Source organism: Eucalyptus grandis, chromosome 3 (assembly GCF_016545825.1).
Source record: "Eucalyptus grandis isolate ANBG69807.140 chromosome 3, ASM1654582v1, whole genome shotgun sequence".
NCBI lineage: Eukaryota > Viridiplantae > Streptophyta > Magnoliopsida > Myrtales > Myrtaceae > Eucalyptus > Eucalyptus grandis.
In genome coordinates, this window is record NC_052614.1 from 52529806 (window position 1) to 52556269 (window position 26464).

Consider the following 26464-nt stretch of genomic DNA (forward strand, 5'->3'; position numbering starts at 1 on the left):
ATCATAAATCTTTTGATGATTTACCAATGTAGTCATTCTTGTCAAAATTGGCTAGAAATTGCTATTGTGGCAGCGGCTATCCCACATGGCACAACCATTGAAGTGGCGCCGGATGATTTGTGCAATTTCTTTTATAATTTTTCTGATTTTTTTCCTTCTTCTTCCATTGATTGCTACATCTATGTCAGCGATTACTGGCCAAAATTGTTCGGAAAGATTACTTAGCAAATTATTAAAAAGTTTAATACTAAATTGGCCAAATTAAAAAAAGAGCATAGGATTGAATTTGCTAATGTATAATAAGTTGATGGTTTTTTGAACAATTATCTCTAGATTTAAATTACCCACGACAAGAATATAGATGAGTAGACATTCCATTAACTCAATAAAGATTTTCACCGTGAATATTATTATGAAGTGGCTAGTTCCCTTGTTGGATCTTATGACATATGCATGCAATATCTGCAGATTCATGAGAACGTGTCGAACCGCTTCTTAACTTTAGTAACATAATGGAACATGAGTATATTAACATTTAGCAAGTAGGGAGAGCTAAGTTGCTTATAAGGCAATCCGATGTCATTCAGACAGATCGAAGAAAAAGGCTGTCCGAACAAAAATTCGAGTCGATCGTTAGGTAGCTAGTACACGACATGCAGACCCTCCATTGAAGAAGGGCCTCATGCGAGCACATGGAAATGCTTCCATAATAGAAATTCCCTCTACCCTTGAAAGATTTCGATGTCGAGTCGCTAGCAATGAACCGTCCGAGCGGTACAAGAGTCGCGTCAACCGACACGAATTGATCGGCTCTGCTCCGCTAATAATGCACATGCTCCAGGGCCACATAGTAAATTGCAGACCGACGAAATGTTCCTGACACCACCACGAACAACCTAGGCCCTCTTACCAGGTACTGAGAAAGCTACAGGATGTGTTCGTGTGTCGGTGCTGTCATTAAAGAGGCTGGTTATTGCGAAGAACAGAAGGAAGGTTCGCTCTGCACAATGAGAACCTCTCGTTATTTTCCTTCTTGCCTAGATTAGACAAATCATGGTCGATCGTGAAGCGCAAAGGCGTGCAATTACATTGGCCAAATTCGATTTTCTAGTGTGTATATCGTAAACCATGTTCGGTTTCTCCTTCTGATGCTATTTGTAGCTGACACTACAAGAAGATCAAGTTGACCCGTTCGGTGAACGAAAATAAGATAGGGGAACACTGCAAACCCGAGAATGAAAATACAGAATAAATTCTAAAACAGATAACAAGAAGGGGAGTTATTGCTCACCAACTACCAGGATTATGAGCTTAAATCCCACCGAAGACCATTTCCTTGAGATGATCTCCTGTCCTGCTAATTACCCAGTTGCATGGGAGCACCGCCGTGACTGGATGAAATTCACTAGAAGCTCTGAGGGACCCCAACATCCAAAATGGAAAAGACATATGACATTGTAGATACTGAAGTTACATTTGAGAAATGTGAAACTTTATTAGTAAGGCCCTTTCTCTAAGTGACCACCAACAGTGGGAAACAATAATGGCTCTGAAGCTGTCCTGGAAATGTCACCAGGTCAATAACTGAAAGATTGCCAAGTTAGAGAGGTATCACCTGAAACCATTCTAAATTGAAAGCTTTCACAGATGCTAAGTTCAGATGCAACATATTAACATTATCATATCTGGAAAATGAAGAATGAGAAGAAAGGACATTGATATTTCGCCCATGAAATTGTTGTACAACAGGAGCTGCATCAGCCACTAGCTTCCCTATACGTATCTGAGCCAGTGACAGATTTCAAATTCTACTCCACTGTCAAACTGATTCGAAGCTTCAATTTCAGGAAGGAACATTTTAACTCTTCAACAAGTACATGGGAAAACATATCCCTGAGCTGATTTTATTGCAAGAGGCATAGTACGGTTAAACAATTCATCAAATAGTAGTGAAGGAGGGACCAACAACTACCAAAGCCATCTGGCTTATGAAACAATGAAACCTTAAATATGAGATTTTCAAGGCCAAAATCCAACAGGAATCTCAGGAATTGGAAAAGTGCAAAGCTGAAGGAAAATTGCACTGCTTAAGGAATTGTGCGTTGATAAAGAGGCAAAGCTCCCAAAGCCTCACGTTCTGCTCTCTCTTTCTTTACCTACAATATTAGAAGGAAAGTTAGCACAAGCTCACTCCAGTACAGTGTAAGTCAAGCTTCAAACTGGTCATGCACATCACAAATTGTAATTAACTACTCCGGTCCATATATTTAAAACCAAATTCCAGTTTTGCAGAGTTCTAAAAGTATTGTGCAGATAAAATGTCCAAAACATGTGCAGTGACCGGGTGGTGTATAAACATCTAGAATGCCACCATTCTTACTGTAATAGGTCCAATCATTCTCCAGCCATGGGCAATATCTTAGATGCAAGGACTGAAAGGTCATGGAAGCCCATTTTGGGTTTTATGTTTTTCCTTTTTAAAGATCATCTATCCGCATTCTAACGGTCTATTTCCTTGCTTATCAGGGGATTTCTATTTTATTATTATCTTTTGGGATGATAGCATGATTTTGATTTCACCCATCATCATGCACCAAAGACTTGACATTATAAAATTCAACGATCAAGTATCTTATAAGAAGAAAGCCCCTAGACCTTCAAAAGAACCCAGCTGTCAACAGTATTACTAAGAATAAGACAGCCACATGAAGCTTAACATAATATTATGACTGCCCATCAGAGAAAGCCAGGCACAATGCTTTCATTATAGTGGGTTGAATAAGAGAACTCACCAGAGTCAGCATGTCCTGAAGGTAGCTTCTGAATGGAGTTTGCATAGCCTAGGAACAAAAAAATTACATAAACAAATGGCACAGATCAGAATATACTGACAATCTGCACAATGAATCCATCCACAATAATTTCTTTCTCAATAACTGTCAAAACAGTGCATAAAAATGAAAAGATTGGCACTGACATAATAGACACTGCCATCCAAGAGATTGATAGTATATTCCAATTCCCATTTGTTTAAAATGGGCAACCGCATAAATTGTTTTATGGGTAAACTGACAAACAACTGAAACTTAAAGGTCTGAAATTCGGTGACTAACACAGTCTCTGCTTTTACGATATAAGTTATAAATAGCGTAGAAACCCATGCCATGCAACGAACTGTCTTTCACTTATAATTTGCCATAGGTTGTCCATTGTCACAATATATTTCGAGATATTACGTGAATCTAGGTAATGTAACAGCTAAAGAGCATAGGTCTCTAAGTGTACTTGTGTATAAATTAATAGATTGACGGATGGTGTCCACATTCATGACAAACTAGTCTTCTGGCACATGTTCAGCATTGGCTTGTCAGCTATAAACATAGAATCAGAGCTTTATTCTAAGAAGCTAGGACAAATGAATGGATAACATTTTTTTTTTAAAAAAAAGAAAAATCATTACGATTGAAAGTGACAAAAAGAAGGCAATGGCAACAATAACTTGACAAAGCTGTGACTAAATCCTATATTGAACCTATAGGTGCATGAGGTATGAGTTTGCAAAAGAGCTACCTATACTGCATTCTGCCATGTCTGGTGGTAAGATGTATATTGAGAACACACAGAGGGAAAGAAATGGATGTTGTTTATCTTATTTACATAAGAGATGACTAGGGCCCAGTTTGCCCTTTAATTTTACAAGGTCATGTAATAACTCACAAATTAAGTTTTGTATAGTTTTTTAGGATTCCGTGCATAAGATTGTGCACATCACTTGATCACCAAAATCTTCAAAGGTAGTCATTCTTCAGCTTTTACAGGGGAGGAACAAATCAAATCCAATGACATGAGACTCAAACTGGTAAAATGTATTATCAGGTTGGCCCGTGGTGAAAAAGGACCATCATTCTAAAAGTGAATGGTGAATGATGGTTCACAGAGTTATGCCCCCAAAAAACCTAGCTAACAGGGGCTCTGGCAAATATGATAAGCAGCCATGCATCAATGCAGAGTTCTTCTCTGTCAGTTTATAAGCCCAGAAATTGTGTCCAAAGTTTACTCATTTATCTTCATAAAATTACAAGTCAAGCAGATGAACCACCTAGTACAAATGCTGAATTCAAAGGGTGAAACTACACATGTCAATAGAGCTTAATCTGTTTCAAAATGCATCAACTTGGACAAAAAAATCTAACTGGCAGATAAGAACAGGGTAAGCCATATAACGCAGAACGATGGTGGGCTGGTTTAAAACAATAACGAATGATCCAATGACCGTCATTGCACAATGTTGTTACTACATTTCGGTAAACAAACTAACTAGTTCACTTCAAAAGTCGAAAGCTAAAGCAAAACAGCAAACCACGCCCCAACATAAAATTTGCCCAAGCACATGGTGCTCATTGACTGAAATCAAGCACTCATTTACTCATAAAAAGAGTTGCTGACTAAAAACACAAGCCTCGACTAGAGTACCAATCCAAAGCTATTCAGGCCAACACAAATCCAGCACAACTTCACCCAACAGTGTCATTACCTGAAGATTTTCGGGAAGATACTCATGCTTCATGGACAGGTCCATGGCGCGCTTGAGCCGCTGGTTGCGCGCGTCCACAATCTCCCTCGGCAGCCGATTAAGCGCCTCCTTCACGTCGAGCTCATAATACCCATCATACAAATCATCATACCGCAGCCCTGCATTCCCCAATCGATCATCCGATCACAAGGCGGTCATCATCGAAACGCGAAAAGCGCTCACTTTCACGCCCAACCCGAGCAAATGAACACGACCCAATTCAAAGAACCTCCGAAACTGGCGGCGCGCGATGCCAGCTCAGACGATCGACGCGGTCAACGAACCCCGAACGCACGCAGCACGCGAATTCAAAAGGAAGAGAAAAATTTAGGGTTTCGAGGGGATCGGGAGAGGACCGTAGTGGCGGAGGCGCTTGGAGATGGTCTTCATGTGCTGAGCGGCGAGCCAGTTCTTCTTCGGATCCAGGAACGACTGCAGAAACGACGACATCGTCGGTCTCCTCCTCGGCGAGAGCTTTTCGTCTCCGCGACAACCTCGTATTCTCCCGAGTTTTACAGATCAAATGCTGCCTCCGACGACGAGAGGTTTCAGGGAGGGTGATGAGCAGGTCCTTAAGCGGCGTCGTTTAGCTTGCCACCTGTTTTTTCTGCTCTCTTTTATAAAAAGCCAAAAAAAGAAAAAGAAAAAAAGAAAACCAAACCTCACCAATTGTGATGCATCTATTTTAAACTTATGCTAACGTGACACATTTACATAAATATGCCATACGAATATAATTTTGGGATTTAAAGTTTTGGAGTATGTCATACATATATAAATTTGAGATTTTTTGTGTCATAAAAAAGTTCATAATAAATATGTCATAATTGAGAAAGTTTGAGATTTTAGTAGCTTTTGCCTTTTATTAAATTTGGCCTCTTCTTTTTGTCCATTGAATGTTGCATTAATTTTTTTTTTTAGTCAGGTCCTACTCTATTCCTATTTTAACTCGCACTTTCGTACTTTCACATTTATAGCTTGGTGCAGCGTGAGAAAACCCACATCTAAAAATATATCGTCCTTACCCCAATCTCAAAAATAGTGGAGATTTGAACCCCCATCTCCCCATTTCATATTGAAAGAATGGCCGCTAAACAAACTCCAATGGTTATTGAATGTTGCATTAGCTTGGCTTATTTTAAGCGAAACATGACCTTATATTAATAACTCTCAAAAATATAAAAAAGAGTTCAGAGATTTTAATTAAATTTAAATTAATTTTACCGATGTATATAGAACATTTCTCATGCGAGAAATGAACTTCAGTATACAATTTAATAGTTAAAAAATAAATTCTATCACTTAAAGCATCGGATAAAGATGATCGTATATATTGATTATGGTCTGAAATTCACTTGTTTGAGATAGGAATCAAAATGTTACGTGGACTTGATTAGGGTTTTTTGTAAATCATCTTTGTAGATTTAGTGTACGATTATAGTTGAAAAAAAATAGTACAAAAAGGGGATTCTAAAAATTAAAATGAGGTCACTTTTGATAGTCCAAAGATATTCGTGACTAGTCACGGGACGTTTGCAGGAAAAAGCAAAAAAATAGAGCCGGAAGCAGGTGTGCGGTCGTTAATTAATTAGTGCATAAAAGGCTGATGAAATTTTCATGCTTTTCACTTTTTAAAAGTTGGCATACCCGAAAGAATAAAAAAAAAGCAATCAGAAAATAAAGATTGTATGCCAAAAAAGAAAAGAAGTAATTTAGAAGATAAAGATTAGTTCTTTTAGAGTAAAAAACAAAAAAAGCAATCAGAAAATAAAGATTGTATGCCAAAAAAAAAGAAAAGAAGTAATTTAGAAGATAAAGATTAGTTCTTTTAGAGTAAAAAAAAAAAAAAAGCAAACAGAAAATAAAGATTGTATGCCAAAAAAAGAAAATAAGTAATTTAGAAGATAAAGATTAGTTCTTTTCCCTATAACAACATTTTGAACGGGATTTCAAATTTACCTTTCAAAAGATATCTCTTAATCATATCTCCGATTATTGGCTCAAAATAAAACATCATACCTTCGATTCACCAAATCCTTTTTTTTAATCTAATTTGTCGGAAAATCCAACTCAAAATTTTAAATCGACAAGTATAGGGAACCTCACACACACACACACACAATAAAGACCATATTTTAGCAATATTTCGATGTGGTTCATATGCTAATAGCAATAATGCAAAAGAAATAAAGAATAGTTATTAAACTTTGTCCTAACTTTTGATTCATTCAATATGGTGTTTGAATTTTTGGTACATGATTAGATTAGTCCTTTAACTATATGAAAATATTTAATATTGCTCTTGAACTTAAATCAATGAAAATATATCGTTAGATATTTTCATATAATTTAGGAACTAGTTTGAATATTTACAGAAATTTAAATATCACATTAAATAAACTGAAGATTCAAGGATAATGTTGCACATTGAGCTAAATTTTAGGAATGGCATTAAATAAATTAAAAGTAGTTCAAGAATCTTGTTAGACTAAAGTTCATAAATCATATTTAATAAATTAAAAATCGAAAGATATATTACATATTAATTGCAAAATTTAAGGACCATCCTCGTCACTATTATCAAGAATAACTCGGCGACAGCAAAAAGAGGAGGGCGAGGATAGGCAGGCAAATTGCGATTATGCGAGGGGGGCAAAATAGTAAAACTGAAAACTCTGTACTTAAAATCGCATGCATGGCGACGGCGAGAGGAAGAGGGAGAGAAGGAGAGAGAGAGAGAAAACGAGAGTCACGTACCGTAGCTCCAAGTTCACGCAAGATCGCGTAGAACACCAATCCCATCTCACCTGCTGCGCACGCCCAGGAGAGAGAGAGAGAGAGAGAGAGAGAGAGAGAGAGAGAGATCGTGGGATTCCCGGGCTCCTTCTTCCTTCGCTGTCTTGTCTCTGGGATCGTTTCGCAGCATATCTAGATGCGGTTCTTGTAGTTAACGTAGAAGAAGAATCACAGAGAGAGAGAGAGAGAGAGAGAGAGAGAGAGAGAGAGAGAGGGTGGGAGGGAGAGAGAGAGAGGGAGAGGGTGGTCTGTTTCTTCCCTTCATTTTCTGGGGAGGTGGGTTGACGGAGTTGGAGGCCGGCGGGGACGGGAGGAGATGAAGAAGCGGGCAGGGGACGATGTTGAGGAACCCGATATCGACGCAGCGGCGGGGACAGGGGCGGGGACGGGGGCAAAGCCCTGCGGGGAGCGTGCACGACCGGGAGGTGGTGGAGCGCCTGTCGCGGGACGAGGAGTACAGCATGAGCAAGGGCATCCTCCTCCCTCGGCGCCAGGACCCACCGCCGGGTCAAGCTGCGCCAGTTCATCATTAGCCCCCTTCGATTACCGCTACAGGTCCTTCCTTCCCTCCCTCCTCATCGTGTCTCCCCGTCGATGGGATGGTTCCGCTTCGTTTTTCCATAGGGTAGAGTGGATTCGGCAAGAATTTCGCATTGGTAGGAACCTCTTGTGCTTCGGACAGACCGGCGAGTGTTGCGCCTGATCGATGGACGGCCGGTCTGTACTGTTGCAGATCGTGCATCTCCATAGAGTTCGTGAAATTTGATTGGATTGGTCGAGGGAATAAAGTCGACAGTTTTCTTGGCCATGCTGTTTAAATCTTCTTCCCTTTGTCGGATGGTGCTTTTATTTCCATGACAGGTTCTGGTCCAAATGACTGGGGACATCTTTTCCCTCATTGAGTGGAAAAGCATCAGGAGGTTGATGTCCATTAATGACTTCGCTAATCATGCATTATGCAAATCCTAACGCTTGGTCAGCTTTGCTTTGTTGATGCATCAATAGGTGATCTTTGAGGGTCTCTGTAATTATCATGCATCATTTGTTTCGAGCGAGTGCGGTTGTTTCTTTGAGTGCCATCGTGGAGCTGAAAGCGGGTCTGTCCTGTGCTTTTCCTCTTTCAAGGATGAATTATGTTACAGTGGTTTGTAGCTTTCATCAATTTCCCTTAGAAAATGTCTCCTAGTTCACTGATTAACGGTCTCTGCTGTCGTCTTGTTTTCAAGTCCTTTGTCAAGGGATGATTAGAACGAGGTGTGCTTCACTGATGGCACACAGTGAACTCTCTGCTTAATGCCTGACGACTATTCTGTGATGACATACCTTAATCCAATCTCTTGTCATTTTTATAGTAGATGAGTAGCTTCTGCTCATGGCATAGTCGAACTTGGGGAAAATTAGATCTCGCTGATCAATAGACAGACATGTATTTCCCTGTGGACATAATACTGGACTCATCTTTGAACAAACCTTTGAACTACCTGTGATACAATTCTTCATTTGATCGGTTCTTATTGTCTTGAAAGAGGACCTAGCTTTGCCTTGATATGAAGTTCTATCTTAAGATGGGTTGAGTCCTCACTATCTCATCCACTTCTTTTGTTCTGATCTGGAGTGCTTCTTAATTGGGACATATTGTGCAGACTCTGGCAGTCATTTCTGGTGCTTCTCGTCTTCTACACTGCATGGGTGTCACCATTTGAGTTTGGATTTCTTGAGAAACCACAGGGACCTCTAGCGATAACGGACAACGTTGTCAATGGATTCTTTGCGATCGACATCATATTGACCTTCTTTGTGGCTTATTTGGATAAGACTTCATATCTTCTAGTTGATGATAGGAAGAAGATTGCTTTGAGATATGTGACTACTTGGTTGGCCTTTGATATTATCTCAACTATCCCCTTTGAAGTTGTTAAAAGTATTTTACCGTCTCCTCTCGAGCAGTATGGCATATTTAACATGCTTCGACTTTGGCGTCTTCGAAGAGTCAGCTCGATGTTTGCCAGGTAAAAAGATTTGACATATGTGTCTAACCTCCTAACTGACTTCTTATTTTCAGTTACCAAATATGGTGGAGATTTACTGTTCCATGATCACTGAAATTGTTTGCACTAAAGTCTTCATTTATCTTGCTTAAATTGATCACCAGTAAGACATAGGAACATTGACTTCTATTTCTCTGTAGATGAGCTTGTCCCTGTTATATGTCATCAGTTCAATAGATATGTTTAGAACTTGATACGTGGTTTTATCTTCTTATGAATATAAGTATCACTATGTTGTCTCGTTGTTCTTTCAAGTGACAAGTGCTAAAATATTAAAATGAAGGCAGCATTTCACATTTTTTTTTTTCATGGTGACCTAGTTTCCAGCTCTTTGCTTCCTCTTCCAATTGTTACTTACCAATTGTCTCCTTCTTAATGCTTTCAGATTGGAGAAAGATAAGAACTTTAATTACTTTTGGGTACGGTGTGCGAAGCTGACCTTTGTGAGTGTCTTTACTTGGAAATGCAGTTTTCTGTCCTTATTGTTGCTCTTAAATTGAGTGTTCCTTTCAAGTAATGCTCAATACACTATTGGCTTGCCCTTTAGGTTACTCTATTTGCAGTGCACCTGGCTGCGTGCTTCTATTATCTCCTTGCTGCACGCTACAAAGACCCAAAAACACATGGATTGGGCTTACAATGGGGAATATTTCCATGAGAGGAGTCTGGGGATTCGTTATGTTACATCGATCTATTGGTCGATAACCACGCTTACTACCACTGGCTACGGTGATTTGCATCCTGTGAATACGAGAGAGATGATATTTGACATCTTCTACATGTTCTTCAACCTAGGACTGACTGCTTATTTGATTGGAAATATGACCAATTTGGTCGTCCATGGCACCAGCCGAACCAGAAGATTTGTTAGTACACTCTGGACCATTGCATGCATCTGGACTAGTCTTCGCATGCCTTGACACTCTCTAGATTCTGATGTCCATTTCTTTGAAACTGCAGAGAGACACAATCCAAGCAGCGCGAATTTTGCGCAGAGGAACCAATTGCCTGTTCGCCTGCAAGACCAAATGCTGGCTCATATATCTTTGCGATATAGAACCGATTCAGAAGGTCTCCAGCAGCAGGAATTTCTTGAAGCCCTTCCTAAGGCCATCCGATCAAGTATCTCGCACTTTCTGTTCTATTCGCTTGTTGACCAGGTGTACTTGTTCCGTGGGGTTTCGAATGACCTGCTTTTTCAGCTGGTAATGAGTTTTAAGTTTATCTTATCATCTCTACTGGTGCCATGGATGAAGTATCAGACGCCTTTAGACAGTTGTCTTCTGTTCATCAGGATCCATCTAAATGCATGATGATTGTCATTTTGGCCTGATTTGATTTGTCAAACTCAACCCGCCTAGAGTTAAAAAACACTGGCAGATGCTGCTTATGTTGAATTTCCATTCATGGTTGCAGTCTGCTCTTTGAAGGTGTCAGAGATGAAAGCCGAGTATTTTTCTCCAAAAGAAGATGTGATTCTGCAGAATGAAGCGCCCACAGACTTGTACATTCTGGTCACTGGTGCTGCGGTAAGAAGTTAGTAATCATTCCCCGGTTCCAGTTCTATTATTTATGCAGTACTGGGAATGCGTACAGTCTTTTTGGTCTTTGCTTAAGAGATAGAGTTAAGCAGAAGTGCATAAGACAAGCTGGTTCTCCAATTAAAAGTAGCCTCAGAACTTGTCATTCCTTCTGTTTGAAAATATACAGAAATCGAACTACTTATATAGTCCTGTGAAAGTTCAACTGAAGGAAAAAAAAAAGTTCTGTGAAAGGATCTTACGGTAGAAAATATTGCTTGCTTTACATGGAACATTTGTTTACTTTTCCTTTTTCTCTGGACACGAAATTTTGGATACTTTCCTAGTCCAAACACTTGATGTATCATTTTTTGTGGGATGTTCTTTAAGTCACTGCTCTGACATTTTGGTCTATGGACAGGATCTTATTATGCAAAGAAATGGAATAGAACAGGCAAGTTTGTTAAGTTAAGAATGTCTCATCCAATTTCTTTCCAATAAGTTTATATATGTCCGACTCAACTCTGATGAAACCTTGGGTGTTTACCCTGAAACACTTGACTGCAGGAAGTTGGTGAGGCAAAGAAAGGAGATGTCTATGCGAAGTAGGCGTTCTCTGTTACCGCCACAACTTTTTACAGTCAGGACAAAAAGATTGAGCCAGCTTCTACGTTTAAACCGGACGTCATTTCTGAATATTGTTCAGGCCAATGTTGGAGATGGAACAATTATCATGAACAATCTACTTCAGGTAGGCTATGCAACTTCACTGATCCAAGTATGATGTTTGACTTATTGTCTTGAAGTTTTTCTCCTCACCTGAAACTGACAGAAGCAAATGCCGTTAATTATGGAAGACAGACAACCACAAACATAGATGTTTCGGTTGAAGTTGCTTTCTGATCCTCGATTTGTTCAAACAGAACCAACTCTGCCCAATTTTATGTGCAGAAGATGAGAAATTAATAGCATTATCTGTTTTATGCTTCTTGCAGCATTTGAGAGAACGGCGGCAGCCATTGATGGAAGAACTACTGGATGAGACGGAGCACATGCTTGCTCGGGGGAATATGGAGTTGCCTCTTAGCTTATGTTTTGCAGCAATGAGAGGCGATGATCAACTATTGCACCAGCTTTTGAGACGCGGTTTAGATCCAAACGAAGTAGATAAAAATGGAAGGACAGCGATGGTAGGTCACTTTGTACTTGAAGATTTCATTTCCATTGTCTCCTAATTCTACATTTGTGACTCCGCATGTAACAGCATATTGTGGCATCTATTGGAAGTCAACATTGCGTGACCCTTCTTCTAGAGTTTGGAGGAGATCCTAACATCAAAGGTACTCTACTCTATTGGCATTCAAACCATTTTTGCTTCAATATTGCAATTTGTTTACTATTTGGAGCATTTCAAGACCAATTTTGCTTGGAACATTAATGAGATAAGCACTGTGTCCAATTTCTGTCTCGCGCCTAGTTGTTGCTGTACAATTTTCACCAATCTTATCGATGTTTTGGAGAGATGTGTGTCGGTAGTTGTGATGGTATTTGCTATGCAGATTCTGAAGGAAGTGTTCCTCTTTGGGATGCCATAGTGGGGAAGCATGAATCCGTGATTAAGCTACTTTCAGACAATGGTGCAACGATTTCATCAGGTGAAGTGGGCCATTTTGCTTGCACTGCCGTTGAGCAAAACAATCTAGAACTTCTCAAAGACATAGTCAAGTATGGCGGGGATGTAACACTGCCCGCTAGCAATGGAACTGCACCACTTCACAAGGCTGTATCCGAGGAAACATTGAGATAGTTCAGTTCCTGTTAGACCAAGGAGCTGATGTTGATAAACCCGATGTGTACGGGTGGACCCTCGGGCTTTGGCAGATCACCAGGGCCATGAAGAGATAAAGTTTTTGTTCCAAAGAAAAGTGTTATCACCATCTCAAGTGGGCAAGGGTCTGGACATCCAAATAGCATCCCTAAGAAACTGGCGGTGCCCCATCTTGCGAAGTACCCAAGCGAGCCTGCGATACGTTCGGCTTCCCGGTAAGCACTTGAGTGAGCCCACGATTCCTCCATTTGGACAGGAGTCCATGCCAACTATTGCAGAGGTTAATTGGTCAGATAATCGACGTCGCCGTAAAGCCAACAATTATCAGAATTCTCTTATTGGGATCATGTCAGCTGCAAATACAGGTATAGAACTATCGCTCCTATTATTTCATATATCTCTAACCTTTTTGGAGTATTTAATGGTATTTATGTACAATATCCTCAATCAAGGAGTTCGATATCACTAGGATGATTAATTTGATATGGCAGGCTGACAGTGAAACAGGTTGGATGAAGCAAATATATGAACTATCTTATTAGCTTATCAGCATTGGTACTTCCCTTTGATAATTTAGTTGGACATTAGAGGCTTGAGCACTGAACTTGACGTTGGATTTCATGAGCTTAAGAAAGATAAAGCTATATTTGGACTTCTGCATAAGTCTCTGAGTTGTTCTTAGAATTGACGTATCATGTATTGAGATTGTCTCTGATTGCTCAGTCATGAATCTGACATCGTTACAATTATCATTATGCAACTAGTGATAGAAAATGTCGGCTACTTATTCCTGAATTTCGCAGACAAGTCTTTGTCACATAGTTTGGATTCTATGCAGGCGAGAAGGAAATTATTTCATCACCTGGCAAGTTTGTTAATTGGAAATTAGGCAACCCTCCAGCTCGTGTAACGCTCAGCTGCCGAGAGAAGGGTGAACTCGCTAATAAGCTTGTACCGCTGCCAGAGTCTATAGAAGAACTTCTCCACATTGGTGGCAGAAAATTCGGATTGACTTTACAAAAGTTCTGAGCAAAGATGGAGCAGAAATTGAAGAGATAGAGTCATTAGAGATGGCGATTTTCTAATTCTGGTTTGCTGAAGATGGAGATGATAACTCACAACTACCAAGGAAAACGAGTCAAAGGATACAGATTCCTTCTCAAGGTCACCATAAGCCATTCAGCTAATTGAAATCTTGAGCTTGAGGGTGCAGTAATTGATGGTGTGATTTGGACATAATAATTTTTTCAAATTTTCGTTTCCTTTCCAGTGTTTCTCCCATGCACTGCATGTATAGTTGAGAGTACACATGGAGGGAACAGAAAGAACTGAAGGATTTAGCGAAGATAGATGGCTTATACGTTCAGGAATAAATGCCATGTAGTGAAGCAAAAGTGTTAGAATCCGCTAGCAGGTGAAGTTTTAATTTTTGGTTGGATGATTGTACTATGGATGAACTCAGTGAACCTTCTTCCCGGTCATCTGTAACTTAATACAAATAAAGAATTTATGGATACAGGATGTTTTTGCCAACATGTCCTCTTCCCTTTTTGCCTGTTCATTATCTTATTCATCATTTTCCTATAGATGAAGTTGAAGGGTTTAAGAGCAGACACTTCAAATAGAACCAACATGGTGCCACCGAATATTATTGCAGTCACAAATGCAGCTTAGATATTTTAATTAGGTTATTCAGTTGAAGTCTGTTGAACTGTCCTAAAGCGTTCCCGCTTTTTGACCAGCAAAAACCAGCATTTGCATAAAACAGCTCAGCACTCTCAATAGAGTCCAAATAATGCTTGCACAAGCTAAATTCTGTTTACATGTCTCAGCAATACTTTCACTTTTTAACCCTATATCCTTCCCTATCTCTAGTTCCCCTTCAAATGTATATCGTAAAAAATTTGAATAAGTAAAATTTTTCCGTAAGGTGGTTATCCTGTGGAAGACAGCTTCCAGCAATCGGTACTCCAGTTTTTGGCTTTTTCTTCAGCTCTTCCTTTGGCCTGTATATACTCTTGTCAACAGTCTATACAGAGGAACTCGAACTATGCTATTCAATGATATTAGGAAATTTATCTAAGTATCATTTTCGAGAGGCATCTTCTGAGCGAACCTACAGAACCGAAAGCCAGTGTAAGTGCAATTGAACTGGAAAAAATGTATGATTCCTTCATAGAGTGAAAGTTTTGGTTCCTCACCCGAATAAGCATCTCTTCTTTGAAGCTCACAGTTCTGAGCTTCAACTCGCCTCTACTTGTTGTCATCTCGTCCAATATCTCGGCATCATTGAAATCTTCTTCGCTCTCCTCATCACCAGAATCAGATGGTCTTATGTCCTGCTCATGCATTAAACGAATGTTTGATTCATTACAAAAGTGAAAATGTTTGGAATTCAAACGAAAATGGAAAATTTTTTGGAAGACCGATTCCAAGCAGCATTGTAGTTGTGTTAATTTTTCATGACATATGGGTAGGTATACCTTGAATGAGAGGCTTCGACTGCGGTATGGGGTAGCAGCGATTTCCCTCGTACTCAGCAGCGTCCAACTCCTGAAGATGATCGTGCTTAAACAGCTTGGGAAGTATGTGCTGCCTTATGCTTATAAGAAGGAAGAACGGCAATGGGAACAATATGCCGGCAATAGGCACCCACGTCACCCCAAAACAGATGAGAAGATACACAAATTGGAAGAGCGTAAACATTGCGATGGATTTGAATGGTACTGATTCGACAAATGAAGCATGAACTCCTTCCAGAACTCTGCTCACAAAAAGGAAAAGTGAGATCAGGACAGCATGATAATGACCTGCAAAATCGTATATAGTAAAAGCATGATATCTGGAGTACCGTCTGAATAGATCAAATTTGTTAGTGCATATTAGGTATTTTCCACTCTCAAACACCACAACTTGCCTTTACTCAAAAGCATAGTTAAGTTGCAAGCAACCCCCGGATCACCAGATCAAATCAATCTAAAAAGCATGACCAACTTGTAAGGTCCGCAGCTTACTTGTAACGTCGACCGGGGGTGATGAAGAGAATCAAAATCCTTTCCCAGAACTGATTACCCGGTAGACTATCGATAGCCATGTAGGCAAAGTAACCCCAAAGAACTGATGTAGGTATTAGTTTAATGACAGGTATCGCACATACTGATATTCCCACAAGGCATGATTGCAGCAGGTTGCTCATCCTTTGTTCATTGACTCTGACGGGCAAGTGGGCGTTCGACATACTTCTCGGGTCAAATTTAGTGTTTCCGTCTCCTCCATCATCTGCTTTCAAAACCGCGTCCTTCAGCTCCTGCAACTCCTTAACTGTGGAAGTGAACTGCAGGAAAAAATCCACCACGCTCAATGCCAAGTAAAAGCTACGCATATTTGCCCAAATGGAGAAAATCAGGCGTGCTAATGAAACTTACAGTTGGAGTCCTGTCCATTTCAATGAACACTTCTTGCATCTTTCCATAAATCTCGGAGTTGGTTGCCTGTTGCTTCATGCATTCCTTTGCGCTCTGAACCATCCTCTTTCGAATGATCTGCACCAAACCTCCTTTTAAGCACAGTCAAGGAAAACAAAAAATGATGCTTAGATGCTACCACTAAAGATAGAGCTTCTAAACATTCCGTCCGAACCTGCTTATTGAGAACGCTAGACTCTTAGTGTGCATAGGAGACTGCGGGAGTACTCCATTGGAAGGAGGAAGTCCAAGTAATCCGCATAGCAACGTCTGAGATCCAATATGATAGTGCTTAGCAAAAGGTTAGCCTAAAATCCTATTTTAAAGGAAATGGGCATAATCAGGTACCAATAGTCCAAGCAAAAAGATGTCGTAGTGGTAAGCCGACGGTTTCTTGAGATTGAATTCCTTCTGTTGAGCCAATTGTGAAGCCACACTGTGGTCGAAGAAATACAACCCTGCTATCATCATTGCTGGTATAAAAGCAGCAAATATGTATGTCGGAGGAACTTTCCACATATCCTGCAAATTAAGGGACAAAGGTATTGGATTTGCATAATTTATAATTTTGAAAAAGTTACTAGATCATAAGGAAAGGGGAAAAGAACGCAGTTACCAATCTTCAAGACCTTTGGAATAACATAGAGCAACCTACGTAGATGTCTTGATACTTTGGTGCAACAATATCAAGATTCAATAAGTAATACCTTAATTACTGTCCAGTGGTACAGAGAAGCAGTATCCCAGGGGAGTGGACAAAAAATAGTCTCCTTGGAACTCCATTGGGAACTCTTTTCGAACTGCAAACGACAACGCCGTCCAAGTAAGGACCATAAGAGGAACGCCATAATCAGCTATGAATCCACGGAACCAGCCTGATGAACAGAAGAAGGAAGCTATCAGGAAAAATGGGTAAAAAAGCAGAAAATACTACTCAGAGAACAACATATATAAAAATAACCAATAACAAAGGTCGAATTTGTGTACCAGTGGTATATCGCCAAGACCTTGCCTTTCTGCTCTTGAGAGCAGTATAGAGCAGGCCGGTAGCAAAGATACTGGCAAGCAATCCATTTGTATAGAGCCACTGGAATTGATACTTCTCTAGAGCTGGGTTGTCTGCTTCAGGGATATTGAATTCGCTGATTAAACCCTGTTGAAGAGGTACTCATGAGGATTTAATTACCACCAATTCATCTAGTTCTGTTCCAGTAAAGCATTTTTCAAGCCGCTTGTAAGCTATGTGGTACCTTGATGGCCTCTTGAATGAAGAGAACAGTAATCAACATGCCAAAGAGCTCCCCTGCAATCCTAGTGAATTTTGTAATGATCGTGCAGGCATTGAATATGGCAAGAAGAAATAGGCAACAATGCTGTCCAGACACAGACCCTGCAATTGATGCCGTACCGTAAGTCGACCGTATACATGTTCTGATTCAGGACACCAACATAAGCCCTGCATGACCATAAGAAATAGGATAACTTCAATTCCTTACCACCCAGCCCAAGCCAAATATAACTCCGCCCCAAGGTCTGACCTCCTTGGCAAAGTTGTACAGATAAGTGTACATTATAACAGTTGGCTCCGCGACCCCTAAGATCAACAGAGGCTGGCCACAAAATCGAGTGGATAATCCCACATATAGCAGTCGAAGCTAAAGTCTCGACCGTGCTTAAACTGCCATCTAGCATTCGAGAAAACATAAGTACATGATCAGTGTTAAAAACAGGCAAGATCAAGAAAACAAATGCGAAAAAGTATAATCGACAAAGGAAGCTCAATCTCTCTCCCTCAGTGAACTGCAATTTTAACAAATGAGAGCGAGAATCGGCCACTCACTGGTGTCTCGACTTAGCTGCTCCCCGAAGGCTATAACAGGAAGGGCGGAAGCAAAGAAGATATACGCTGTCGGGGCTAAAATCCTGAGCATAAAGCATCAAAACCACCATCAGCAAAAAGATCTAGGAAGATGTTCTCTTTTTCCAAGGACGAGATCTAATTCCTCAGCTGCATTCCAGAAGCTAAATCAATCAAGAAAAAAGAAAAAGCTACCTCATGCCTGAACAAAACCCACAAGCCCAGTCCTGCTTGTAACACGCGGCTCTCCCTCTGACATCTTTGACGATTCCCTTGAAGGGGGTCTTGAGATTCTCCATTGCTGCTGCTGCTGCAACAAAAAGTTGTTAACGGGGTAGTCAGAAACACGACGAACAGAACATGGTGGTCGCATTCTTGAAGATACAGAACATGGTGCACGCGTTCTTGGAGATTCAGTAGCAACATTGTTGAAGAAAGAGAGAATGCTTACTACAAGTTTCTCTCTCCTAGCTCTCTCTCTCTATCTCGGAGGTAGCAGAGATTAAGAATACTTGTAGGAGTCTGAGACTGAGGCGGTGACTGTTGTCGACGTTGACCGCAGTCACGTTGGGAGCTTTCTTGCAGGGGGAAAGGAGAACACGTCGTTTCTCGTGTTTCGCATGAATAAATAATTTGCAGTGCCCTCCCTCCTCTCTCTCTCTCTCTCTCTCTCTCCACCATTGATATTTGCGCGTTTTCTATAGCTGGACGTACCGCAATCAAAGGGAGAAATGTATTTTGGCCTCAAGCGATGCGATGTGACGCTTCACGGGAGGAGGAAATTAGACACTCAAAAGGCGTTTCTTCTTGGCTCGCCCCACCCCATGAACCACTCTCTTCCTCACAAGGCAAAAGGAAAATTTGCTTCTTGCCAGATCACGTCGGCCCGATATCGACCATCACCGGTAGAGTCACGTAATTGTTTCCAACGATACGATCTGTAGGAAAACCGCAGCAAATGCGAAAATGTCATCAGCGGTCAATACGGGTCATTGTGCAAGAAATTCGATCGAAAAATTCCTCAAAAATTTGGACTTTTACTTGACAATTGGAATTGTATACCTTGATATCTTGTATGATCTATGTGATATAGACACGAAGTAATATCTTTCTCCTAAGAACCGTATTATATTGATTTAGTAAGAACTAGCAAAGAAGAGTTTGGTGGTTATGTCAGATGCATTAATTAAGATGCTTAGCCCATGATATTAGAAAGCTATACATGGAAGTACAGAGACCTTACCTTCATTAGCAGGAACAACTAGTTAAACCATTATTAAGAGAATTTAAAGTGAGAGGTAGGTCGGCAACTCTCCTGGCTGGAGCAAGCCTGTAATGTATCAGCTCTTTTGACTTCATGTCAGTTGGCAGGTTGACCCCACAAATTGCCATGAAAAAGATGGGCAAAGAGAAAGGTAACAATGCAGGCGATTCACATGCCTCTTCTTTGCAGTCCCTAGGCATCCAAGATAGGGAAATAATCAGAATTAACTGCGAAAATGGAAGGTTGTTGAGAATTTGTCTGATTGGCCAGGGCAATCTAATCTTCGAGGGACTAAAATTGGGAAAATTCTATGGAATTATGGACTTAAGTGCACAAGTCATTGAGCAGGAAGGCTCATTGGAAAAACACAAAACAAGGTCGATAAAACGTGTGCTGTCAATCAGCCAATTTGAATAAAATATTTTGTATCTATGATGCTCTAGGGATATGAATCTCATTATCTTTATTTCCCCAAATTTATGTAATATATATATAGGAAAAAAAAAACACAAAACTAGAGAAAGGGTATTCTATTCTTGTGCGGATTTTTGAACGAGCAGGGACAATATTTCCAGTTTGAATCAAGGGTTGACATGAAAGTGTCGATCTAGCATTTAGCATTAAGTATTATGATATTATTAATTTTTTCTCGCTTTACTCTTTCCAATCGTACGGTAGTTCCGCCGATCCTATATGATACTTCTTGCATGTGATGTGTTCGGGAGTTGTTAAAAAAAGTCAAAAAACCTATTATATGATGAATAATTTAGTTATAAATTTTATTAATTATGTCAATTTAGTATGAAATTTTTTACGATTTACAAATGCAATCATTCCGATAATTTTTTTATTGGAAATCACTCACATGGTAATCCAATTAGTATCGGTAGTCCTGGCCAGCGGTGTTTGGCGTAGACAATTTAATTTTTTTTTTTTTGAGTTTTTATTTTTTCTTTTTGCTAGTGGCTGATTTTAGGTGATGCCCAGAGATTGGCCTTAGGTAATGCCCGATAGGGCCTGCTCTTGCTCGTGGCCAGCGAGAGCTTGAGTGAGGTGGTCTTTGCCAAGATCTAGTAAGGGTCATAGCGGTGATCGCCAGCCACAATAAAAAATAATTTTTTTTAAATCGATAAAAATTGCAAAAATTGTCAATGTTGGCATCGGCTATCCACAATAATGATTTTCAGTTAGAATTGGTCTGAATGATTATATTGGCAAATTGTCAGAAATTTAGGTTAAATTTCTACAGTTAAAATGTTTATAATTAAATTGATACCCACATAATATGTTCAAATTTTTTTGATAATTTTTCCTAATGCGATGTGAACTCACAATAAACCTCGTATACGAAGTGAACATCTCTCAAAGCATGCCCACAAAAATATAAATATATTTAAGAAGATTAAGATGCTGATTTATAGAAAAGGACATGAGTTAATCATTTTATTGCCTTATAATGGAAAAAAAAAAATCGTTTTCCAACCGTTCCTTTGCTGTGCCAGCTAGGTGATGGATTAAGAGTGTCTAGGATGCGTGTAAACGCCCACAAGGTTGGCGTGTCGTCTTCTACTATTGCGCAAATTGATTGCGCATGTTACCTTGTTTGGACTTTTCTGCTGCTGTTCATTGCATCTTTGACCATCCAATGGACCTAAGTTCATTGAAACCGAAAGCTAAATTGACGAACAAAGAATGTCATTGACTTTAGGAAGAGGCATGCTCCGTTTGTTTGACTAGAAAATAAACAATTCAAAAGATATTTTCCTAAACATGATTGCTTATATCGTTTATAAAAATGAATAAATGAAAAGTGTTTTCATTATTCACAAAAATATTGACATAAATTATCGTCGATAATGAGTAATGACAACATTTCTCACTAACTAATTATTTCAAATGATAGAAGTGATTGTTTTTGAGAAAATACTTTCGGAATCATTTATTTTTTATGAAACAAAGTACACCGAACCTTTTTTGCCAAATGATATATTGGGTCATCGTTGCCAAAGCTTACCAATTAGGGACGGAAAAGAAGCAGGTATCAGCTAAGTTGCTAGGGCGAAGGGTCGTGTGCTTGTAGGGGCCAGCCGACGAGCCCATGATCCATTGCAATGCTGGTCCAGTTCCCACGTTCAGGCCCCACTACAGCCGACTGATCAATCAGCCGCTTGGCGGGGATAATCATAGGCCTAGCGTTGTAAACCTAGGGTCAAGGAAAAATTGGAAACCGGAACTTGGTTCACCTCCACTCGGCCATTGTTCAAGGCTCGGGTAAACCATATGCAGGTACATTTGGGTCGTCCGGCGAACAAGCGTATATATAGTTGACTCGATATGGTCTATATTAAGGTCGTGTAGCAATTTTCAAGCCTCCAAAACATTGGGTAATTTTCATTTTTTTTTCAATGAATGTCTGGTGATGATCAAGCCTGGAGCTGATCAGCCATCGTGACAATAAGATTATAGGGAGATAAGGTGTCTTAGAAATTCAGAAATTGACTAAAAAGTCCTAAATTTATCGTACTTTTTATCAATTCAGTCATAAACTTTTTAATTGTATCAATTGAGTTTATTTAGCCAATTTGATTAGAAATCGTTGACATAAACCATTTTTAATAAATATTTTAATATTTTTTTTTTTGAAATCTTTTATTGATTTATTCTTTCCTTAATTTTTTTTCTCAACCTTGATCGATCCACGAGTGAGAGCGGTGACCCTTGCTTGCCTTTGGGCGAGGATTGTTGGTCCTCACCTGTGGCAGTGATGGTCAGCCGATGGCCTCGCTAGCTAGGGTTAAGGGAAAAGGAAGCAAAAAAAAAAAAGTAAATAAAAATTCAAAAATATTATTAAAATTGGTTTACAACAACATTGGCCGTCAACGATTTCAGGTAAAAATTGGTGAGATGATGGATTTAATTGGTAAAATATAAAAATGTTTAAGACTCAATAGACATAATTAAAATGTTTAGAATTGGATTGACAAAAAATTAATAGGTTTAGATGATTTTTCCTAAAACTTTCATCTATAGATGGAATAGGTTCATTTACCAAAATTAAAAACTATATCATGTAATCTCCTACTTGTGTGAACATCTTATTACACCGTCTATAATTGCAACGAAAACATTTGAATCTTATTTTTCCTCTCTAAGATGCATGAAATACATGGTGAGTAGTACAATATTCAACAGAGCCAACGCACATCGTCATCTCAAAGCTGCTTCCTTTTCTCCCATCGTGGTCGCCACTAATTTGATTTTTTTTACTTTTCTTTTCTTTTTCTTTCTTTTTGGTTGAAGGTCAGGCTCCACTGCAGAGTTTTCTTATTTTTCAGTGTAAAAACAACATCGTTTTCTTTCTCTTTTTAACCTTGTCTGTCCTTTTTTCTTTTCGTGGATTTTTTTTTCTCGAGGACAACGCTCTAGGAAATTTGGTTTTTGCTTTAAAGGTTTGGGGCAAAGATGTCCTATCATTGCCACGGAATTAGAGATGAGCATTGATCTAGGGTCAACCTTGGATTAATCTTGGACCACCCCAACTCGGTCAATCCTAGTCCGGGTCTAGTTCCCACAAGATCGAGTCAATCTTTGGTCTTAAGAATCCCTGAACCTGCACTGTGGAGATATGTATAATTTTTTTGTATCTATCACATATTATATAATATATAATAATTATATTATAATATAAAACCCTCTTTACTCGCGTTGCTTGTTGCTCGTCTCTCTTTGCTTGCCTCGCTGCTTGTCTCTGACCTCTCCTTACTCGCCTTACAAGCACATCTCAACTAGTGAAATCACTAGCCTCTCTTAACTTGCCTCACGAACGCAGTTCAACTTTATTTTTAGATTTATGTTTGACTTGTTGTTCATAATTTGGTTGTTCAATGTCATATTATTGATGAATGTGTACTTTGAATGAGTATATTTGTTCTTCGAGGAATACAAGAAATGAAACAAAAAAACAAAAATCGATTAGTCTCAAGTTGACCCTAGAACTAGACTAGACTCATTTGGTCTTTGATCATAGGCTCAATATGATCAGTCCTTGGATTAGGTGTTGGATCGAGCCAACCTGCAGACCATACTCATCCCTACAAAGAACATCCCCATGTTCTTGCCACCTTATTTGTAATTATGGGTGTAATTTTTTTGAAGAAAATTCATAATAAAGAAAAATGCTTTTAGAAAACCATTTTCTCGAAAATGTTTTCTCTTTTCTATATTAGAGAATTCGTTTTCTTAACTTTAAACAAACATATGTACTTTGATTGTCAATGAATTTCTATTGACCGATGATTTTTAACAAACTAAATATATATATAAATCTAGAAAATTAATTTATGAAAAATTCTTTTACTCAAATAGACCAATCCTAAGATTGTTATTTCAGGGCCTCATTGAAATAAAATCTAACCTGGATCCTCTTGAGAGGAAACGGTCCCATTCCGTACTTCTACTTTAGACTTTCCGTTGCTCAAAAGTTAGGTGGAAGGAAAGAAGACAGTAAAAGACAGACAAAATTAGAAGAAAGGTGTTATTTTAATCTCGTGTGGACCAGAACAAGCACTGACAGTTATTCCCCTTTGAATCAAGGGTTGAATTGAAAGGGCGGATTCAGCATTAAGTATCGTGATGTGATTTATTCTCTCTTTCCCCGTTCCAACCTTTTGAATAATTCTGCCAATGTCACACGTCAAAGTGTCACGTGGAATCGCAATAAACCTCGGATACCTAAGTCAAATAATATTTCACGACGCATGGTGCAATAGTACATGGATGTGCAAGAGGATGCCATCACTGAATTTCGAAAAAGGAGGTGAACTGATTTGAGGCATCACTCTTGATTTCCCAATCTTCAAGAAAACTGTGATATTGATCTTTTTGTCGATCACACTAATGACTAGTGAAGATAGACCTGAGCAGATCTTTAAACTGCTCCACCCTGAATTGGACATCCCAGGGTGTCTTTTCCTCAAAGTCATTTAAAGACAAGTGAGGGGAAGGAAAAATATGACATAACGTTTCCAAGGGAGCAAAATGACTATTTATTTGAACCCCATTGACTTTGATGTACACATTCACATGTCAAATTAGTGGAAAGAGTCTATAAAAGGATGGACGTACAAAGAAGCTCTTCTTATCTCATTGAATTCAGGGGTCCCGCTGGCCTTGCAGATCCTTCCAGAGCAATGAAGCCCTCCAGCATTAGAACGCCAGTTCTCTTTCTCTCTCTCCTTGCCTTTCTTCTGTTGGCTATGCAGCTTCATCTCTCTCATGCCGACGTCGGCACCGCCGCTTACTACAGTCCTCCATACACGCGTAAGTAAAATCTCTCTCTCTCTCTCTCTCTCTCTCTCTCACATAAGTTTTGACATCATTATGTTTCAGCGACAGCGTGTTACGGCAATGATCCAGCGCAGTTACCATCGAGCAACCACTTTGCGGCGGCGGGTGAAAGCATATGGGACAACGGAGCGTCGTGCGGGAGGCAGTACCTAGTGTGGTGCACCAGCGCCATTGCCTCAGGAATATGCATACACAACCAGACTGTGGAAGTCCGAATCGTCGACTATGCTCCATCGTCTTCTTCGCGTCCCTCGAGTGACGACACGACCATTGTCCTCTCGACGACGGCCTTCGACGTAATTGGAAAGTTTGCCGCAGCTGTCAACGTTGAGTATCAACAGTACGTTCATTTCCTCACCTTAATCGGTTATCTTTAGATGGATACTAAGCACCCATTTGATATAAAATTAGACATGACATGAATACAATTCAGTGAGAAAAAAAATCTGAATGTGACACGGGTCAACACCGATAAGCTTTAACATGAAAATCGTCCTGAATCTCACTGAACTGAATTTACACAGTTTTGACGATACTTGGCTAAGTTTGGCTGAGTAAGCGGCGTGAAACGCATCAGCTGAAGGTGGCAAGCGCTTGTCCGTATGCCTTCAATGATGCGGGCCCCTCATCCATTTTTTATGCCAAGATCTCTCACTTCATTACACTGATGAATTGAAAAGTCAATAGTTTCATTTCATGTGCCCTGTATGGTGTAGATTATTTATTTTTGGGTATTCGGACGCTGAAGATGAAGTGATAACGAATGCAAATTTCTTTTGACATCTTTCTTGGCAGGGTTTGAAGGAGACGTGCACATTTAAGCTAGTCAACGAGTTGATGAGTCATGATTTGGGAGATTACTCGGTGCATCATATTAAAGATATTATCGTTATTTTCTGGAATGGCTACTTTTCATGTTAGAACAAGATAAATAATATTCTTATTAAATTAGAGCACTTCCTTTACTATTCGTATTGTTCAGGCGTACCTCCTGATTGTAAATATTAAAAAGTTTCGGTTATTAAGTAAAGATGTAACCTTTATCCATCTTCCCTCTTCCTCTATCATGGAGATATTAGAATATTTACATGGTATTAAAGCCACCAAGTTATCAAAAGCCTGGTGTTATCTTGCTTCTTGCCTTCAATCTTAAAATAAAAATAAAAATAAAGAACCCTAATCTATGAATTTGTGTCCTCTCTGTTCTTTTCTGTCGTTTATGTAAGTTAACGCCTGCTTAGTCCTATAGATATTCTGACTAAACTACTGTCATTGTTTAGAGTCAATTGGATTATACATGCCAATTTGGCTAGTCTGGTTTAGACAACATGTTCTAGGGGTTATTTGCTCTATAAATGGTGGCCTTGATCATAAGATTGTACAAAGCAGGTGGCTAAAGCATGTGAAATGTGGTTATTTCAAGCTTGTTTGAGCCTGTGTTGTCTCGCCGGCTTATTATGGTCGTATGCGTGTTCGTTTGAGTCTAACTGCAGACCATTAGAATGGAATATTTTAGTCATCCATGTTGGAGTTTTCATGAACTTGCATGTGTAGGCCACTCTTCATTACTTACCTACCCCACCTGTACGTCTATTTCCATGAATTGTATGTCTTATGAAAAGACTGGTAAACGAATAGAATAAAAAGGTATTTTTACTTTTATTAGACGTCGTTTAGAGTTTAAACTTGGTGCATGTTTTCTCGTTTACTAAGGAGGCCTCTAGTTGAAACTTGGCTTAGATTTGATTTTTGAATTTAGCTCTCGAG

The 26464-nt window shown here is 39.5% G+C and overlaps 3 protein-coding genes and 1 pseudogene across 3 annotated transcripts; 2 read left to right on the plus strand and 2 right to left on the minus strand.

Moving 5' to 3' along the window:
* Positions 1 to 2055: 2055 nt before the first annotated feature.
* On the minus strand, positions 2056 to 5132 carry LOC120291203 (cytochrome b-c1 complex subunit 7-2, mitochondrial-like). The gene is made up of 4 exons (XM_039308265.1): positions 4930 to 5132; positions 4535 to 4692; positions 2793 to 2840; positions 2056 to 2156 (listed from the first exon to the last, which is right to left on the minus strand). Exons 1-4 carry the CDS (start codon positions 5021 to 5023, stop codon positions 2088 to 2090), a joined length of 369 nt encoding a protein of 122 aa, XP_039164199.1. The 5' UTR covers positions 5024 to 5132; the 3' UTR covers positions 2056 to 2087.
* Positions 5133 to 7685: 2553 nt separating this feature from the next.
* Positions 7686 to 14439, plus strand: LOC120291957 (annotated as a pseudogene).
* Positions 14426 to 18665, minus strand: LOC104437694 (probable boron transporter 7). Its single transcript, XM_039308344.1, is given in 20 exon segments — positions 14426 to 14881; positions 14967 to 15104; positions 15249 to 15293; positions 15295 to 15529; positions 15780 to 16099; positions 16191 to 16307; positions 16392 to 16499; positions 16578 to 16751; positions 16937 to 16990; positions 16993 to 17027; positions 17030 to 17104; positions 17217 to 17382; positions 17480 to 17593; positions 17595 to 17619; positions 17726 to 17770; positions 17772 to 17846; positions 17848 to 17914; positions 18070 to 18152; positions 18283 to 18397; positions 18539 to 18665. Coding segments are annotated over 19 exon segments (2010 nt in total). The 5' UTR covers positions 18387 to 18397; positions 18539 to 18665; the 3' UTR covers positions 14426 to 14851.
* A 5941-nt stretch (positions 18666 to 24606) lies between these two features.
* Positions 24607 to 25074, plus strand: LOC120291958 (EG45-like domain containing protein). Its single transcript, XM_039309774.1, has 2 exons — positions 24607 to 24670; positions 24767 to 25074. Exons 1-2 carry the CDS (start codon positions 24607 to 24609, stop codon positions 25072 to 25074), a joined length of 372 nt encoding a protein of 123 aa, XP_039165708.1.
* The last annotated feature ends 1390 nt before the right edge of the window (positions 25075 to 26464 follow it).

Bases quoted from the DNA above. Each gene is read 5' to 3' on its own strand.
- LOC120291203 (XM_039308265.1), bottom strand. From the start codon at position 5,023: ATGTCGTCGTTTCTGCAGTCGTTCCTGGATCCGAAGAAGAACTGGCTC. The intron at 2,841-4,534 runs GTAATGACACTG...TTTTGTTCCTAG, and splicing joins ATCTTCCCGAAAATCTTCAG to GCTATGCAAACTCCATTCAG. The intron at 2,157-2,792 runs GTGAGTTCTCTT...CTAATATTGTAG, and splicing joins TTCAGGACATGCTGACTCTG to GTAAAGAAAGAGAGAGCAGA.
- LOC120291958 (XM_039309774.1), top strand. From the start codon at position 24,607: ATGCAGCTTCATCTCTCTCATGCCGACGTCGGCACCGCCGCTTACTAC. The intron at 24,671-24,766 runs GTAAGTAAAATC...GCAATGATCCAG, and splicing joins CTACAGTCCTCCATACACGC to CGCAGTTACCATCGAGCAAC.